The 16,397-nt window shown below is 44.5% G+C and overlaps 2 protein-coding genes across 4 annotated transcripts in view; one reads left to right on the plus strand and one right to left on the minus strand.

Moving 5' to 3' along the window:
- Positions 1 to 1,771: 1,771 nt before the first annotated feature.
- ltb4r2b (leukotriene B4 receptor 2b) lies at positions 1,772 to 6,233 on the minus strand. 3 transcript variants are annotated; one of them, XM_031560350.2, is made up of 6 exons: positions 6,097 to 6,233; positions 4,864 to 5,199; positions 3,459 to 4,093; positions 3,089 to 3,289; positions 2,508 to 2,551; positions 1,772 to 2,254 (listed from the first exon to the last, which is right to left on the minus strand). In XM_031560350.2, the coding sequence occupies exons 3-6, from the start codon at positions 4,089 to 4,091 to the stop codon at positions 2,002 to 2,004; spliced, it is 1,131 nt and encodes a 376-aa protein (XP_031416210.1). In that variant the 5' UTR covers positions 4,092 to 4,093; positions 4,864 to 5,199; positions 6,097 to 6,233; the 3' UTR covers positions 1,772 to 2,001. The 3 variants fall into 3 exon arrangements, with proteins under 3 accessions (XP_031416210.1, XP_031416209.1, XP_031416208.1); XM_031560349.2 differs by lacking the exon at positions 6,097 to 6,233 and adding an exon at positions 5,890 to 6,051; XM_031560348.2 differs by lacking the exon at positions 6,097 to 6,233 and adding an exon at positions 5,767 to 5,864.
- A 1,521-nt stretch (positions 6,234 to 7,754) lies between these two features.
- The window catches only part of nfatc4 (nuclear factor of activated T cells 4), a 9,154-nt gene continuing 511 nt past the window's right edge, over positions 7,755 to 16,397 (plus strand). Inside the window, exons 1-12 of the mRNA XM_031560356.2 lie at positions 7,755 to 8,935; positions 10,976 to 11,127; positions 11,350 to 11,859; positions 12,105 to 12,283; positions 12,703 to 12,865; positions 13,054 to 13,154; positions 13,300 to 13,401; positions 13,702 to 13,889; positions 15,145 to 15,285; positions 15,462 to 15,517; positions 15,833 to 15,959; positions 16,189 to 16,383. Of these exons, the coding sequence (XP_031416216.1) occupies positions 8,761 to 8,935; positions 10,976 to 11,127; positions 11,350 to 11,859; positions 12,105 to 12,283; positions 12,703 to 12,865; positions 13,054 to 13,154; positions 13,300 to 13,401; positions 13,702 to 13,889; positions 15,145 to 15,285; positions 15,462 to 15,517; positions 15,833 to 15,959; positions 16,189 to 16,383 (2,089 nt within the window). The 5' untranslated portion in view covers positions 7,755 to 8,760. The remainder of the gene's footprint in view (positions 8,936 to 10,975; positions 11,128 to 11,349; positions 11,860 to 12,104; positions 12,284 to 12,702; positions 12,866 to 13,053; positions 13,155 to 13,299; positions 13,402 to 13,701; positions 13,890 to 15,144; positions 15,286 to 15,461; positions 15,518 to 15,832; positions 15,960 to 16,188; positions 16,384 to 16,397) is intronic.

The following is a 16,397-nucleotide window of genomic DNA, read 5'->3' on the forward strand; positions in this document are numbered from 1 at the left end:
GAAACGGCTACATCAGGTATGTACCTAGCTAGCCTAATTGGTTTCATTTTGTTTTGCAGTTTATGGTGATGAATTGCATGTTCCGTGTTTCATATGAGATTAAATGATTATTCGCATGCACTGAAATGGGCTGTAGATAGCACTGCCCGAACCTTCCTGCTATCTTAAGTGAGATTCTAAAGCTATTATGTTAAACTTTCTTGCAGGCAAACCTCGTGGAAGCCTGTGGGTGCTGGTGTTTATGGAATAGAACAGCGGTTTGAAATTTAAGTAGGAATAAAATGCATATTTTACCTTGTCCTAGTGTTTGTGTGGTGGTTTTTATATCGTCATATTTCTTGACCTCAGTGATTGTCAAAGGTTTTGCCTGCAAAGTCACTAAGCAGTCTGTGCTCATCTTTGGTTGTGCATACACACGTCTGTGGACAAGGGATTTGCAGAGATTGGATGTTTTCCAAACCGTTCTTCCTAGTCACCATCGCAGATCTCCAGGATTGAATACAAATTGCACCATTTTCAATGATTTGAATCTTAATCTTTTAATTTGTCAAATATAAGTGATCTGCCTAATCAAACATCTGTAGGAGTGCCATCTACTTTTGGACCTAGGATGTTGCATGCTACCCAACCTACATGGACATGTAAAACGGTTGAACAGAACTGACCAAATGCAAGACTTAATAGTTGTAACCTATATAGCTGCATGAATTTAATACTTAGACTGTTAGACTTGGACTGCCAAATCCACCTAATGGTGCTCTACCCAGGTCTGTAAATCCTTACCATCTGACAATTTTTAAGGCACCGATTCTGTTTTTCTGGTACATCAGGAGGTGGGTTGTGTGACATGGAGAAAAAGAACTCTGAACAGATTTTTATCATATGAGGAAACCCTTCAGAGGAGTATACAAAGGGTTTTCAATATATTACAAATGGATGTCTAATGTATACAATCTTTTTGGTGTGAAGTTTATCCAGTAGTTTAATATTAAACAGACTTTAAAGACAGGCATGAAATATGTATTTATAAAATGCATATTTACAACAAACTCGTAAGCACAATTGTTTTATGTAAGAGGTTTTGTAACAACCAAACTACATTTGTCTGAAATGTAACTAGGAAGAAGCACATGTACATTTTTATTCAGTTTTCCAATGTCATTTAAAACAGCATGGCAAAAGCAGTATGTCTGGTTAAACAGCCATGCTAAAGCATGCCACCAGCTTAGTTGCCTGTGTACTGAAGTGATGCACAGGAAGGCTCTTGGAAGAGTAAAGCCCAATTTATGGTCGTCTGTTTACAGAGACACGGAGAGCCCTCTCCGTGGCCTGACGTGCACCTCCCAAATTTTGTAACACTCCGTCAATACATTGCTGTTTACCTTCTGGGTAGTAGCATGCCGACATTAGATAGCTGGCTCAGACACCTCGCAAATCCCCTCAGAGGTATTTTTCAGTTACGATAACAGGGTTTTTACAGTGTCTTTAACTTTTAAAAAATCTAAGCAAAAAAAAGTCAAACAAACAACTCGAGTACAAATATGACCATCTACTGAGTTTGGTCCACATTCTTATTTTAAAAATTGCTTTGAAACACACAACCATCGGAGAACCATAGATGTAAACAAGTCCGTCGAGGCAACTGCGTAACCACGCAGTAATGGAGTCGAGGAAGTTAGATTGCATCTAACTCCACACAGTATTTGATACAGTTTCAGGATCTTGAGGGCTTGTGGGCCAAAGTGTTGTATTTTTTTACCCCCCCCCCCCCACCCTCCCATCAGAATCTTGTGAGCGTTTGTCAAGATTGTTGTGGCCAAAAGTAACAGAATTTGTTGCATGAATTCTCAATTTGTGATTTTGAGTATAAAATTGCAAATATAGCACAAATTCGATGATGGAGCTTTATGCAATAAGAGAAAATTGCAGCCCACAATTACAGGAAATCCTTGAATTTGTGAGAACGCAAGACTGCCTAATCCTGGAGGTACTAGTGAATGCCTATTTTACAATTATCACAGCCTGAGCTCCTGTGCTGGAAGATTCGATTGTTTTCAACCCCAATGTTTCTTTCCTCATCTTCCTGGTACCTGAGTCTAGAGCAGTCCCTTCAAACAGGCGAGCCATGAATGCTAGGCCATTATTTTTTATGTAAGACCTTCCTGCAAAGGTGTAGAGGATGGGGTTAGCGCAGCTGCTGATGAACGCCAGGGAGGACGACACGGCACGACTGGATCTCCAGATCTTATCCAGCCTGGAGAGGAAAATAGACAAGAGGCACAGAGAAACATACACCCCATCAGTAACTACTGACAAGCTTGTAGCCACATGCTTTTTCAAAATTGCATGCTGATGCCACTTATGTCTGAAGTCAGTAGAACTGTCAAATTACTGGAGGACATAGCCCACTATGATACGTGCACCACCAGCTGTGATACTGAGGCATGCTTTGGAACTTGTGCACTGGGATCAACAATAAGCACATGTTAAGATAGAGGAGAGCATACCTTATTGCCAAGGGAGTATTGGCTGGAGCAAGCGCAGCCACAACCTGCCCAGGTCAGCCCAAAGAAAACAATAATGGTATGATTAATTGAAAGTGGCAGAAAGATAATTGAACATGGTCTCAAAAGCTGTTTTTCCACCAAGGTTCATAACCATTAGAGGAACTGAAAACAGTTCAGGTCAAAGAACTTTGGAGGTCTTGGTTTGGTTAACAGATTGTAAGACAAGGGTACATTGGGGCTTGACAGAATTAGACATTGGTTAGTTTTCCTGATTCCTTTGGCAACAGTGTCAATAATTTTAAATTCCCAATTCATTTTGGTATTACTATTTTGCTGTAGCAGATGTTGTATGCCCTGCTCAAACCCAGTTCTCTATTCCCGAGTGGATCTTGACCCTTAAAACATTGTACTATTATTACATAGAGTATACTAAAACAGTAAGGTTTTAATTTATCATGATTCTTGTGTGCAAAAAAGTTCCTTAATTGTAAAATACTTCATGCAGTTAAAAAGTGATGCTAAATGTGTTATATTGTGTGATAAAACTTCCAATGAACCGAGGACTTCATAGATGTTCTCACCTGTATCATATTTATGATGTGGTAGGGTAACCAGAAGACGCCAAAGACCACAATAATGGCATGGATGAGATTTTCACTGCGGACCCTGCGATTAAACTTCGTCCTTCTCAGGCGCCGCAAGATGCAAACATAGCTGCTTACTATCACTGCATATGGCATAAAAAACCCCACCACTGTCTCAAAAGTGTACTGGAACACCTCCTGTATGCAACATCACACAACAAAGCACACAATGGCCCCTAAGAATGAGTAAAATATGGCAACAGACCAACAGCTTGCAAAATTAAAATTGCACATAAATCAGAAACATCCCCTCTTGTCCTCTAACGCTACAACAAAAGATATATTCTTGGGCTCTCTTAATTCTTACCATTCCTTCTTTCGCCGATGCTTCGGACGACCTCACATGATTTGGTGCGCACACAAAGCGTGTTCTTCCTCGCTCGGCCGTGTCCTCCCGCACCTCCCTGAAGATCAGAGCAGGCAGGGCCAAAACCAACACGGACACCCAGAGACCGGCCAGCACACGCAGCACAGTCCGTTTCTTACTGAAGGCGCCGATGTGGTGGGGCCACACCACCGCCACAAGTCTGTGGAGACTCATAAGGGTGATGAGCATGATTGAGGCGTACATGTTGACGTTGCACAGGTAGAAGAGGGTCTTGCACAAGAAACTGCTGAAGATCCAGGTCTGCTTGGCCAAGTAGACCACGAAGAAGATGGTGAGTGCCATCAGGAAGCCGTCGGCGCACGCCAAGTTAAGGATGAGTAAGGTGGTGACGGAGCGCTTGCGCGATCGCGCCAAGATGCTCCAGATGATGAAGAGGTTCCCGGGCACGCCTATGAGGAAGACCAGGGAGAGGATGATGGCACCCACAATGGTCGAGGCATCGTTACTCACGAGGCTTTGATCCTCGCTCTCCCGTGTCGTATTGGAAAATTTGAGTGAATTGTTGACCGTGAAAGTTGGATTGATAAGGGAAGACCTGGTGGGGTTTGCCATATCTGTGTAGAAAGAGAAAGGTGAAGTTTGGTTTTCCAGGGAAATAGATATTCCTTTAGAAATATTTATGTTTAAACATTAGGACACTGTCTTAATAAACGCACTGGCAAGTGAAAGCATGTCAAAAGCTGCTAGGTCTCAAAGCATGTTTATACCCTGAGGCAATATTTGTGTGCTCAACAACAGCAGGCAGGCATTGACGTAGCTAAGCAACTATTCAGTCAGTAATAAAATTGGCACAGCAAAACCAACATGCAAAAACATGCCGTGTGTCGCAATAGTTCTGGACGGACGCAAAATGATTGTAACAGTAATCACATACTCCTGTACAGGTATGCGCTTCCGTTCCACACCAGTTTTGGGCAAGTTGGCAGCACACCACTGACTTCATGCAGTGATAGTTTGCAGAAGAATTGTCAGTTTAATAGCTGTCACGCTGAAATATAGGAACATGCGATGGCTGTATTTGTATCCAGTCGTCCCTCATAGATTGTTATAACATAAGCCGATTTTCATTGTCTTGCATCAGAACGGTTTCTACACAGTGTTTCTACACAGTGTTTCTACACACTACACGAGAATGGCTAAGGAACACGCTAAACCACGTAGGGCAGAATTCTCCATTAAATTACACCAAATGTTTAGCACGAGAAGCATGGGCATACAGAGTCATGCAAACAAGTGATGGAACAGTCAAGAGAGGAGAGGAGAGGAGAGAGGGACAAATAGGCAGAAGGAGATAGAGAGAGACAAGAAGTGATTGTTTCCTCACCTCTCTTGTGCTGGTCTAGAAGATGGAGATCAAATGACAGCACTGGGGACAATCTTTGAAGTGTCAAGTTTCTTTTTTCTACTCAATATCGATCCAACTGTCCAACTCCCTGCTTATGTGTGTATCCTTCTCCTTCTCGGTTATTTCCCTTTCAGTGATATCCCTTCTTAGATGCGTGGTATCCCTTGTGGCTGAAATTCCCTTCAGTCTTTACAGAAACTTTTTTTCAGTAATATTTAAATGAGTCCCTTCCTGTTTGTTGGTATTTGTGGTGGCTTCAGACATTATTCTCCATTCTTCATTCTGCTGTTCGGTCTGATTGTCCTTGTCTTCACTCTGTAAAAGATAAGTCAGTGACCACACTGTATACAATATGCAGTGAGAAAGAGGGAGAGAGTTGTGCTCAGTTCCACCCCCTTGCCCTCTCTCTCTCTCACTCTCTGTGTGTTCTACTCCCCTTTACTTTATTTACTCCTTCACTCTTTTCCTTCTCTCTCTCTCTCTCTCTCTCTCTCTCTCTCTCTCTGTCTCTCTCTCTCTCTGTTTCTTTATGTCACATCGTCTCAGTCATTTTACTCGCTATTTAAATTCCAGTAACTGTTTTTAGACGTTAATGATCCACTCATGTCCACATCATTCCACTTAGCCATTAAAAAAAGACAGCCTCTTTTCTTCAGCTTGTATGGCCCAGAACACTCATAAAGCATAGCTATTAAAAGTGTTTGTGTGTTAGGTGGGATGGGGTGGCTATATAGATTTTGTAGTGTGTCTGTGTGAGAGAGAGAGTGTGTGTTTGTCTCAGAGAATTTGATGTATTTGTCTGTGGGTGTGTGTGTGTTTTTGCAAGGGAAAATATCTATCAAATTCTAGCCACCGTGGTTCCCAAATACAGTTGAAACTCACCCCACTTACAGAGACAAATCCAACTCTCATATTTTCTCCAAGAATCTGCAGCCACATGTTAGAACACTTCAGAAACACAGAAGTACTTGCACAAGAATACTCAGAAAACGTACAAGTACTTACTCGCTCATGGAAGCGCTGTATATTGCCCAGGAATGTTAATTATTCGTTTGGTGGGTGGGGCAAAGTGGGTTTGCAGTAGGTATGAGCATAGCACTTCCTCTGAAGGGTCCCAACCCATTCAGGTGCTTGTGACGCTGCCAGTGATAAGCGGATAAGCCTGCATCTGACCTCCCTCTAGAGAGTTATGTAAGTAAACTTCCTGCTCACCTGTGCCATTTCAAATAAATGCAGTTTCATACTGCTGCGTATGTCCAAAGTGCAGTCACTCAGTATTTGTAGAGACATCCAGACATCTTCCATGAGAATTTATTTCCACAAAAGACACCTCATACTTCTCTGGGATGAGTGTTCATTTCCTATGATCTTTCCAAATGGTCACAATGTCCAGTACTGTGGACTCTGGTTACAGGTTGTGTTCCTGTGAATCAGTTTTGCATTGTTGACGTCACTCACAATTCCCTTGTGTGCCGAGAAGTTACGCTGAAATAAACATGGACCACAGCCAGAGAGTAAGATGACATTTAGGCCCGTACAGTAAATCCACCCCGCTGACCATTCCGCTGCAGCATTCTCAAAGGAATTCTCTTTGGTAGATACTCTCTTTGGAAGATACACACATTTTCTTTGTTACATACAATGTTCTGAGGAATAAAATAAAATGATATATTTTACTGATTTAATGCACTAATGATACATCCATTTGTAAATACAATATGGACAAATCACCCCAAAATGGTTTTCACATGAAGAAATGTTTTACTGAAAACAGCATCTCGTGGAAGTGGCCTGAGGGTTTACTGTCAGCTTATTGGACGTGGATAGAACCAGACACACATTTACTTGTGAATAATGACCAACAAATACTGAGTTAGGAACAATATGTTGGAGGAGCCAAGATAGGAAGTCGGTTATTTTGTCCATCTCCATGGGTACATATAATTTCTTTATATTTGTCAATCCTCCCTTCCTTCCAGATTGACTTTTGGTACGTCCTTGCCCCTCTCTCTGATAGAAACATGAAGGAAGCAAGGAACAATGTCAGGAGGATGGAGGAATCAAGGAAAGACATACATGAGAAATGAGATGTGCTTTGTGACAGTCTTCCCTCCCATTGTTGCATTGCGATAAGTCAGGGACTCTTTACTGGAGTGTGGGAACTGCAACGTCTACAGTGGACACATGGTGGCAGCACAACCAACTTTACATCCCATAACTTGGGCCCCCAAACTGACGGACGGAAGCCCATGAGTGACTTTACAGAGAGCTTGTCTTCTTTGTGAAAGACTAGTGTGGCCCACCACCATAATGAAATCCTGCAAGCCATTATATAGTTCTCAGGCCAAATATTTAAACATGCCTGCCATTTAATTAAAACAAATAGCTGAAACAGTTAATACGGTTTTTGTTTTGTTTTGTTTATGTGGTGAAAATTTTTTACACAGACACACACACAAATGTGTTTTACATTTCTAGAAAAAAACTAATTTTTATCCCCAGTGAAAAACAACTGTCAACCAATCAAGACACTAAACTTCCACATGGGATGCTGTGTGTTCAACACTGTCTCGGTGCCCTGAGCCACTGAGAGCAAGAGAAGACATTGGTTACAGTATGTGATCATATGTGTGAGTCTAGTAGAGTGAGCTAGTGAAGGAGGGTGGGGGTAGGGGAGTCTAAGGGAGAAGTGGGGGTGGGGGGCAGCATGTTTATTTAAGTTTTTCGTCTCCTGTCTCGGACAGAGTGCAGACTACAGAGGATAATGAGAAACAGATCCTTTCATGGGGGAAAGGGAGGGTAGTGGGGGCGAACATGGGAGCTCACAAGGGGAGGGACAAATGAAGTCAAAGTAGAGGGGGGGGGGGGGGGGCAACGATGACAGAGGAAAAGGGGGGAACACTGGCATGTTGTAAAGTCCACCGGATACTGGGCTCCACAGTTTGCCTGGGAGCACCAGTGTCTCGAACAAGCTGCAGACGGGCACAGTATGCCTTGATAACAATACAGAGGCCCAACGTTTGGACAGGAGAAACCCCATCAGCACACCCAAGGTGCTGCCCTCTTAAAACTGTACTGCTGCCGTGGCTTGTCATTGAGACATGATTATTATCTAGGAGTTCAAATGTGGTTTTCCTTGAGAAGGAGATGAAGAGGGAATACTTGTGGTCAGTACGCTGAGTTTTTTTTTTTTTTTACTTTAAAGATGTGGTTGCAGCCCCTAACCAATCAAAGCATGGGAAGTGTGGAAGTAGTGGAGGCATGTGGAGTTGAAAAGAGGGGGTCTTTTTGATTGACGTTCTGAATGTCCTATGGGGATAAAGTAACGGAGCAGACGGGGTAGGGAACCCACCCAAAGGCAATTAAGGGTAAAGGACGAAGAAATTTGATGAAACTTTTTCGCCAAAGAGAAATCGTAGGGATAGCCCCGAAAATGACGGACAAGCACATCAGTATCAAGACACCGCAGTTTGTACGATGAAACGTGAGGTTTTAAAGTTCTGCAATGAGAATGAAACTTCGTTAGAAGACGTTAAAGGATCAACTGAAGTTTTTTTCTATCTCCGCCAAGTAAGCTGGAACAAAGCAATTGGAAAAGTTATATAAAGAGAGATAAGTGATTGATAACTGCCAGTACAGTATGAGTGATAAGAAAAATGTTTTACGCAAATGCGATATTCAGCTCATAGCGTTCCGTATCGAGGACAATCAAGATCAAATTCAAATGAGATAGAGGACGAGGGAAAATTGATCTCAGTTCTTTTTGGAGTCTCAGAATAACATTCGGACTCGTCGTGGGGAAGGTTTCCTGAATTTTCTACATCTACCGAAAAGGGAATTGCACTGTTTACTGGTTTTATCTCGCCTGTTGCGGGGATGGGGGCAGCGCCAGGCTCGGGCTGGGAAGAGGGGGAGTTCGAGTTCAAGTTGGTGTTTGAGGAGGATCAGACCCGCGGCCCATCCCCGCTGCGCAATGCCGACCGGGACCCCAGCTCTGAGGGGGAGAGGACGGAGAGAGCCCCTGTGCACCTTGACACAAGCAGCAACACTGGTCAGCTCATTTGACATCTTAGAGGGGAATGTGGTAGTGATGATGTTGTTATAGTGTTGGGGGTGATAAGCATTTGAGCATAGGCAATGTCAGAGTGGACTGTGGTGGTGGTGTCTATGATGAGTTCTGTAAAGTAATTTTTCAGAAAGTTATGGTTTTTAGAATCTGAAAACCTGCCTAACACGGCTAACTTTACCTCTGTGGTGTATTCTTTCATCTGCTTTCAGTTTCCTGACTATGTAAGAAGAAATTGGTGCTAATGACCCTGCATTCTGTTAATATGTGTACCTAGCACTACATCCCCCATCTCTCTCTCTCTCTCTCTCTCTCTCACTCTCTCTCTCTATCTCTCTCTCTCTGTATGTTTGTGTGTCAGTGTATGTGTGTAGGGCCGAGCAAAATGTGGTTTTAATCAGCTGTGCGTGTGAGTGGAGTTAACAGCTGCCATCTGGATTGAACCTCAATCTGTGTTTACTGAGCACGCACATACACACCTCTCTCCAGTCTGCCTCCTCTCCTCCTCCTCCTCCTCCTCCTCTTCCTCCTCCTCTCCTCCCTCTTCTCCTTACCCTCTTCTTTCTCTTTGTGGCACACATGCATGTGCAACAAACACCCAGCCCCCTTCCCCCAGCCCCTTGGCACACCGAGATGGTACAATACCTAGCCTCCCAAAGAAACTTCTGGATGCTGCTTCCACTGTGCTTGCATTTCCTGGCGGTCACCGCTGCTTTTGGCACCCTGTACAAGCTGTGTATGTACTAACTAAAAACCCCACTGCAGAAGCCATTTCCTGGTGCTTTAGTTCAAGCATAGCCCCTTGCTCCTTTACGCTCTGTTGTACCCCATCGACCCTGTTGAAGTAACCACAGCTTCACCGTGGCTGGCCATCTCTCATCTTTCACCTCTGTGCTCTCTGTCTCTCACTGTCTGCTTGTTATCGACACCACTGATCTGCACATCTGCAGAGGGACTGCTCCCTTATGACTAGACTGACTCATCTATCACTCTCACTCTCATGTCTGTTGTACTACTGTGCTGAGGCTGTCCAATAGGCCACGTAGGCATACAGCCAATCTGATATCTCCGTAGTACAGTGTGCCGACTACAGTTTACCACTGACGGCTGTGGCTGAAGATGCAAGCATGACCGTACAATCTCAAAAGGCCACCTCCGTGTCTACTTTTTGAGATTTTAATGAGCAGAGTTTTGCAATGCCACTGCAGCACAAGTAAAGAACAGTGATCGCTGTGTTGGAGGAACGCTCCAGAATTGTGGTTTTGCCAGGTAGAGATTTATTAAGCACCGCTTGGAAACTGTGATGCATGCAGCTCCCTGCATCTTGAAATGGTCTCTTGTCTTTTTTTTTGTTGTACAGTTACAGACTCTTATATTTTAGCTTGAAAATACTTTTTAAAAACACAATTGTTCTTTCTTTTATCCATAAACAAATGTTTATTTTGCCATACAACTGGACCACATCTCAAGCACTCACACTGAAAGCTAGCCCAGTTTTAAAGATGAAAACCACTGCAATTTTATTTTGTGTAGAAGGAACATCCAATCCCCAACCTCATTGTTTTTATTACCTAGCTACTTAGTAAACTTTGCATGCTGATATTTATTGAGGCAGTGGTGGTAATTACTGGAGCTAAGGCAATGCCAGTCATGCTGGTTTCTGCTCCCAGTCTTCTGAATCAACTTTCCACAGTTTTTACAGTTCCACTGCACCACTATACATGCAGATATGCATACATGCATATAGATATGTATGCAGATAAATAGATAGATAGATAGATGGATAGATTGATTGATTGATTGATTGATTGATTGATTGATTGATTGATTGATTGATTGATAGACAGATAGATAGATAGATAGATAGACAGATATATATATATAGATATGGATAGAGACATAGATAAATATGTATAGATGCTTTAATAGATTATCATGCATTCACTTGATGGTTGTACACTACACCCAGTAACCCCTGAAAGCAGTCTTCCACATGTGCAACATCCCTCTTTCACCCTGTCACAGATACCTCCACACATGTTGGCCAACCGCTGGGCATCCCTTCCCCACCAAACTCCACCAGTCAGAGGGCAGGGATGCATTCTCCACCCCCGAGGAGAGCGCTGGTGCGGGAGTTTAGTGGGACGTATGAGAGCCTTCCGGCAAGATCCGTACAGGTCAGTTGCTGGAGGAGAGGGTGTCCTCAGTTCTTGACTTTATTGATTGGCACTTGAGGTGCATAGATCCTACAGATTTACTGGGCATGACTGTGGATCATTCATTGCTAATGTGGATCCTCTTTCTGTCTCCTCCTCCACCTTCTCTCGCTCCTTCTCTCTTTTTTTCTGTCTCTTTCTATGTCTCTTTTTGAACCTCCTCCCCCCCACCCCCTCTCACAGGTGTCTGAGTCCAGGGTCCTTGAGTGCCCCAGTATTCAGATCACCACTATTTCCCCTGAGGATGACTCGACACTGGCAGGAGGGGGTAACTGGGACACTGGTGGCGGTTGGGACAGGGAGCGCCTCTACCTGCCACTGTTGGACCCCTTCTGTTACCGTGACGGCATGATGGGGGCGGGGTCCCTGAGCCCCAGCCCGGCCTCCAGTCCCTCGTCCCGTGGCTGGCTCAGCCCGGCCTCCAGCTGCGATTCGCTGTTGGCCGAGGAGGAGGAGCTGAATGAGGCCACGTCCCACTTCTGCCTGTCCCCTTCCTCACGCCCCACCTCCCCCGGGGGCAAGAAGCGCAGGAACTCCCCCTGTGCCTCCCCGTGTACCTCACGCAGGGGCAGCTACTCTGAGGAGCACCCCTCAGCCCTGGAGACGGGGCAAGGGGACCCACAGAGCCAGGCGCCAGGCAGCGGCTGTGAGCTCAACATCCCCCAGAAGACAAGGAAGACCTCCCTGGAGCAGGTGAGCTCTATGCCAGCCAGCAGTTAGGAACTTAGGAAACTTAGGTTAGGGAAAACTCATGATGCTTTGGATTATCCATTCTTATAAACCATTATACATAGTGCATGCATTTTTTATAATGCTGATATTCATTATTTTAGCACATACTGTGTATACTGTATACTGAACATTTCATTTGTGTTTATTTTCTTTAACATGTGTGTGTGTGTGTGTGTGTGTGTGTGTGTGTGTGTGTTTGCACTCAGCTCTCATCCAGAGAGCTGGAGCAGGACCATGTACCCCCTGCTCAGACCTCCCCGTGTCCGCTGCCAGAGCCGCGGGGGCTGAGGCGGGAGCTCCCCTCTCTGGGGATGGACTACTTGTCAGTGCCTCCTGCTCTGGGCTGGGGTAGGACCAGAGCCAGTGCACACAGCCCCCTGTTCAGGTGACAAACACACACACACACACACACACACACACACAGCCCCCTGTTCAGGTGACACACACACACACACACACACACACAGCCCCCTCTTCAGGTGACACACACAGCCTTTATGATACATTTTGAAATGCCTTGACAGAATACCTGTACAGTATAGTGGCAAAAGGCACCAATAAAGCACTAGGTGTTTTTTTATTTTTGCAGATGTATTTAAAGGTAATGTTTATATGGAGGAAACTATCAGGGTTAGAGAATGAGACCAAAGGCCCACTAAGTGTCTTTAATGGTCTTGTATTATTCTTATACCTCTGCAATTGTTATTTTTTGAACTGGTGTACATTTCAGCTGTATTGCCCATCCTAGATAAAGGGCTGTTTATGTAACTTTGATTTGACAGATTATGATTCTGGTTCTGTCAGGTCAAACGCTCTGCCTCCACTTGATTGGCCACTGCCCTCTCAGTTTGATCAGTACGAGCTGCGCATTGAGGTGCAGCCCCGGCCCCATCACAGAGCCCACTATGAGACAGAGGGCAGTCGGGGTGCAGTCAAGGCATCGCCAGGAGGGCATCCCGTGATCAAGGTTGTAATAGGTGTCATCATCTGATTGTCTTATAGTAAGAGTGTATGATGTGACTGTCACTGACTTTTTCTCTACCTCTGTCTATCTGTCTGTCTTTCACTCTCTCTTTCTCTCTTTCTCTCTCTCTCTCTCTCTCTCTCTCTCTCTCTCTCTCTCACACACACAAACACACACACGCTCTATCTCAGCTTGTTGGGTATACAGAGAGACAGCCCCTCTCTTTGCAGGTGTTTGTAGGAACCGCTGATGACAGGTCCATCCGACCGCATCCATTCTATCAGATTCACCGGTATGTTCAGTGGTCAAATACAAAAGTGCCAATTTCCTGCTCTCTTTCAGTACTTAATGCTGTATTTTTACTATATGTTTTTATTCTGGGTGTTCTGCAGTGCTCTACAAATGTCTTATTATTTAATGACATTGTTACATTTCAGAGTTACTGGGAAAATGGTCGGCACTGCCAGTCAGGAGAGTATCCAGGCTGGGACTAAACTGCTTGATATCCCACTGAACCCAGAGACCAACATGACTGCTTTGTAAGAAACAGATGGATTGATGCGTACTGATAGCGAAATGCATAGCAAGTCAGAAAGTGTTTTTATTATGACCTTGCTGGCCTTTGTTGACTGAATGTATATTATATTACTTAGAATTGATAGAAACTCATATACAGACTGACAGACACGGCGATAGATAAATACATAGATGAATTGATGTGGATTTGTGATAGATATCATTGCTGCCATTGAAATATATATGAACAGATATGTCTATTGTTTTATTCTTTCTGGTCTCTGCTAATTGAACGTATCTTAAATGATTTCCCCCTCTCTCAGAATTGATTGTGCGGGTATTCTGAAGCTGAGAAATTCCGACATTGAGCTCAGGAAAGGAGAGACTGATGTAGGGAGGAAGAACACACGTGTGCGTCTTGTCTTCCGCACACACATTCCGCTGGCTCCGCCGCTAGCTCCTCCCGGACGGGTACTCGCCTTGCAGGTGGCGTCTTTGCCAATTGAATGCTGTAAGTTTAGCCAGTCAGAAGCCTCTTTTATCCTTTCAGATTTATAAGATCTGTATATAACTCTCTATAAATCTTCCCAAGCCAACTTTTTTTTTATAGGAAATATCAGTGTTTGTGACTGTTGCCATTAGATTATCATTGGTGTCTAGATATAATTTTGGTAGTGGATGGTTTGCTGTAAAAAAAAAGAAGCATTCTTGACAACTTGACAACTTACTATCAGTTAGCATCTAAACAATTAGGTTATAAACCGAACATAGCATAACACAGCCTACTTAGCCGATGCTACTATACAATTTTCTTTATTTTTTAAATTTACCTCACCCTGTTCTTCAGTGTCATAATCTTGGTGAGAAGTTGAGGGTCGAAAGTTAGCTTTGGGTTCCAAATTAGTCGCTAATCTAACATATACTAATGATTGTCAGGCTAGTCTGGTCTATACCAACTACACTCTGTAGGCACTCCATCAGTTCCAGAGTGACTGGCAAAGGGGGTTGCCTAGGTACGTGCCTCTCAGAGCGTTCAGCCAGTCATGCCCCTTTGGCGCGTCCATCACAAGGAAACTAAAACGAGATGTGGAGCAGACACAGATGCCAGCCCCCTGCTTGCATCACAGTCCAACAAAATCAAACACTGACACTGCCCAAACCTTTTGGACACAGAAGAAAAAAGCACCAACTTTTCCAGCCAGCATGTTTGGGATTCCATGCTGCTCTGCAGTAGCTCGGACCCAGCCGCTATAACATGTTTCAGGCTCCTCACACGTCTCCTTTTTCTTACACAACCCTGAGCCAGCAGCTCTTTGGCTAAGCACTAAACCTCCAGGCCTCTCCAGTGTTGTGTGTGTTTTTCCCTGCTACAGCACACCTAATCACTCACCTGATATCATGACTCTCCTCTCGACTCTCATCTGTTTGACACTGCACTCCAGCTGTATGTGATCTTACAGCTAATCCCCCACTGCTCTCGCTCGCTCTCTCTCTTTCTGTCTTTTGTCTGTCTTTCTTTCTCTCCCCTCCCTTTGTCTCCATCTCTACTCTTTCTCCCGTGTCTTCATCCCCACCCCTCTTCCAACCTTTCTCTCTTTCTATCTCTCTCACTTTCTCTCCATCCCTCTTTCTTTCTCCCCCCTCACTTTCCCTAATTTTCTCTCTCACTCACTCTTTCTCTCTCTCCATTCTTTTTTGTTGTTGCACCCCCTCTCTTTTTTTCTCTTGCTCTCTCTCTCTCTCTCTCTCTCTCTCCATCTCTCCAGCTCAGCGCTCGGCTCAGGAGCTCCCGGTGGTGGAATCGGTGAGCCTGACGTTGTGCTCCGTGGAGGGGGGAGAGGAGCTGCTGCTTGCTGGCACCAACTTCCTGCCCACCTCCCGCGTTCTCTTTACGGAGAGAGGTTCAGGTAACACTGTGGTCCGACAATGTGTGTTTGGCTGCGTGTGTGGTGTGAGTTTGTGTGTATATATGTTCATATGTGTGTGTGTGTATGGTCAATGTGTGTGCCAAAGATGTATTTTTCTACTGCATAAAAAGTATCTTCCAGACTTTGACTCTGACTGTGACTCCCACTGGTTCCAGATGGAAAGCTTCAGTGGGAAGAGGAGGCTCATGTAGATCATGATAAAAGCAATGAGGTAGAGAACTTTCATTTTTATTTTCATTTTCCACATAACCGTGAATATCAGTTTGAATACTGTTATTTTAAACTACTACATATTACTACTACTACTACCACTAATACTACTACTACTACATATCTACCCTTTGGCTTCGACTTTAGTAGTGCTCTGGTCTGTGTGTGGTAACATAGTGTCTGTCTGTGTATATGTAGTGCTGTCCTGCTCTGCTGTAGAGTGACTGTATATATCCCAGGTTTATGGAGTGGGCTGTGTGCTTTCGCTTTATGGTAGCATTACTGTACTCGATGTTTGGTTGTCTTTATACGGCAGTGCCTGCTGTGTGTCCGAGTGCCACCCTACAGCGACCAATCAGTGGGCCGCCCTGTGCCTGTCTGCCTGTTTGTGTCCAATGGGAAGAGGAAAAGGAGCAGCAGTCACTGCTTCAAGTACCTGCCAAGTGAGTCCAGTGATGACATCATCATCTCTGTCATTGTGTGCTTTTCAAATGAACAGTATTTACTCTCATTATTTGCCCCTTGGCTGCTGGAAACCTCTTGTAGTTGAATGAAAAGTCATTATTCTGTTGTGTTCACTCAAACAGCTATCATCCCATGTGCTCATTTCAATTCCCCCCCTCAATCTACGCACTCCAGGTTTAAGTAATCTCTCCATTGCATTCTGTTTAGTCATGTATGAAGAAGAGGACCCCCTCCTGTCCCATCCCTCAGTGCTGCCTCTGGAGGGGGTGGGCCTCGGCCCCTTTGGGGGCTCGGGGGGGTCAGACAGGGGCCTGCACCTGAGAGGGGACACTCCCATGGATGAGCGAGGCCTGGGCTTCCACCTGCCCCCTTACCCAAGTGACTTTTCTTACTCAGGGCAAAGCTACCAAGAGGAA

This window comes from Clupea harengus, chromosome 22 (genome assembly GCF_900700415.2).
Source record: "Clupea harengus chromosome 22, Ch_v2.0.2, whole genome shotgun sequence".
In the NCBI taxonomy this organism is placed as follows: Eukaryota; Metazoa; Chordata; class Actinopteri; order Clupeiformes; family Clupeidae; genus Clupea; species Clupea harengus.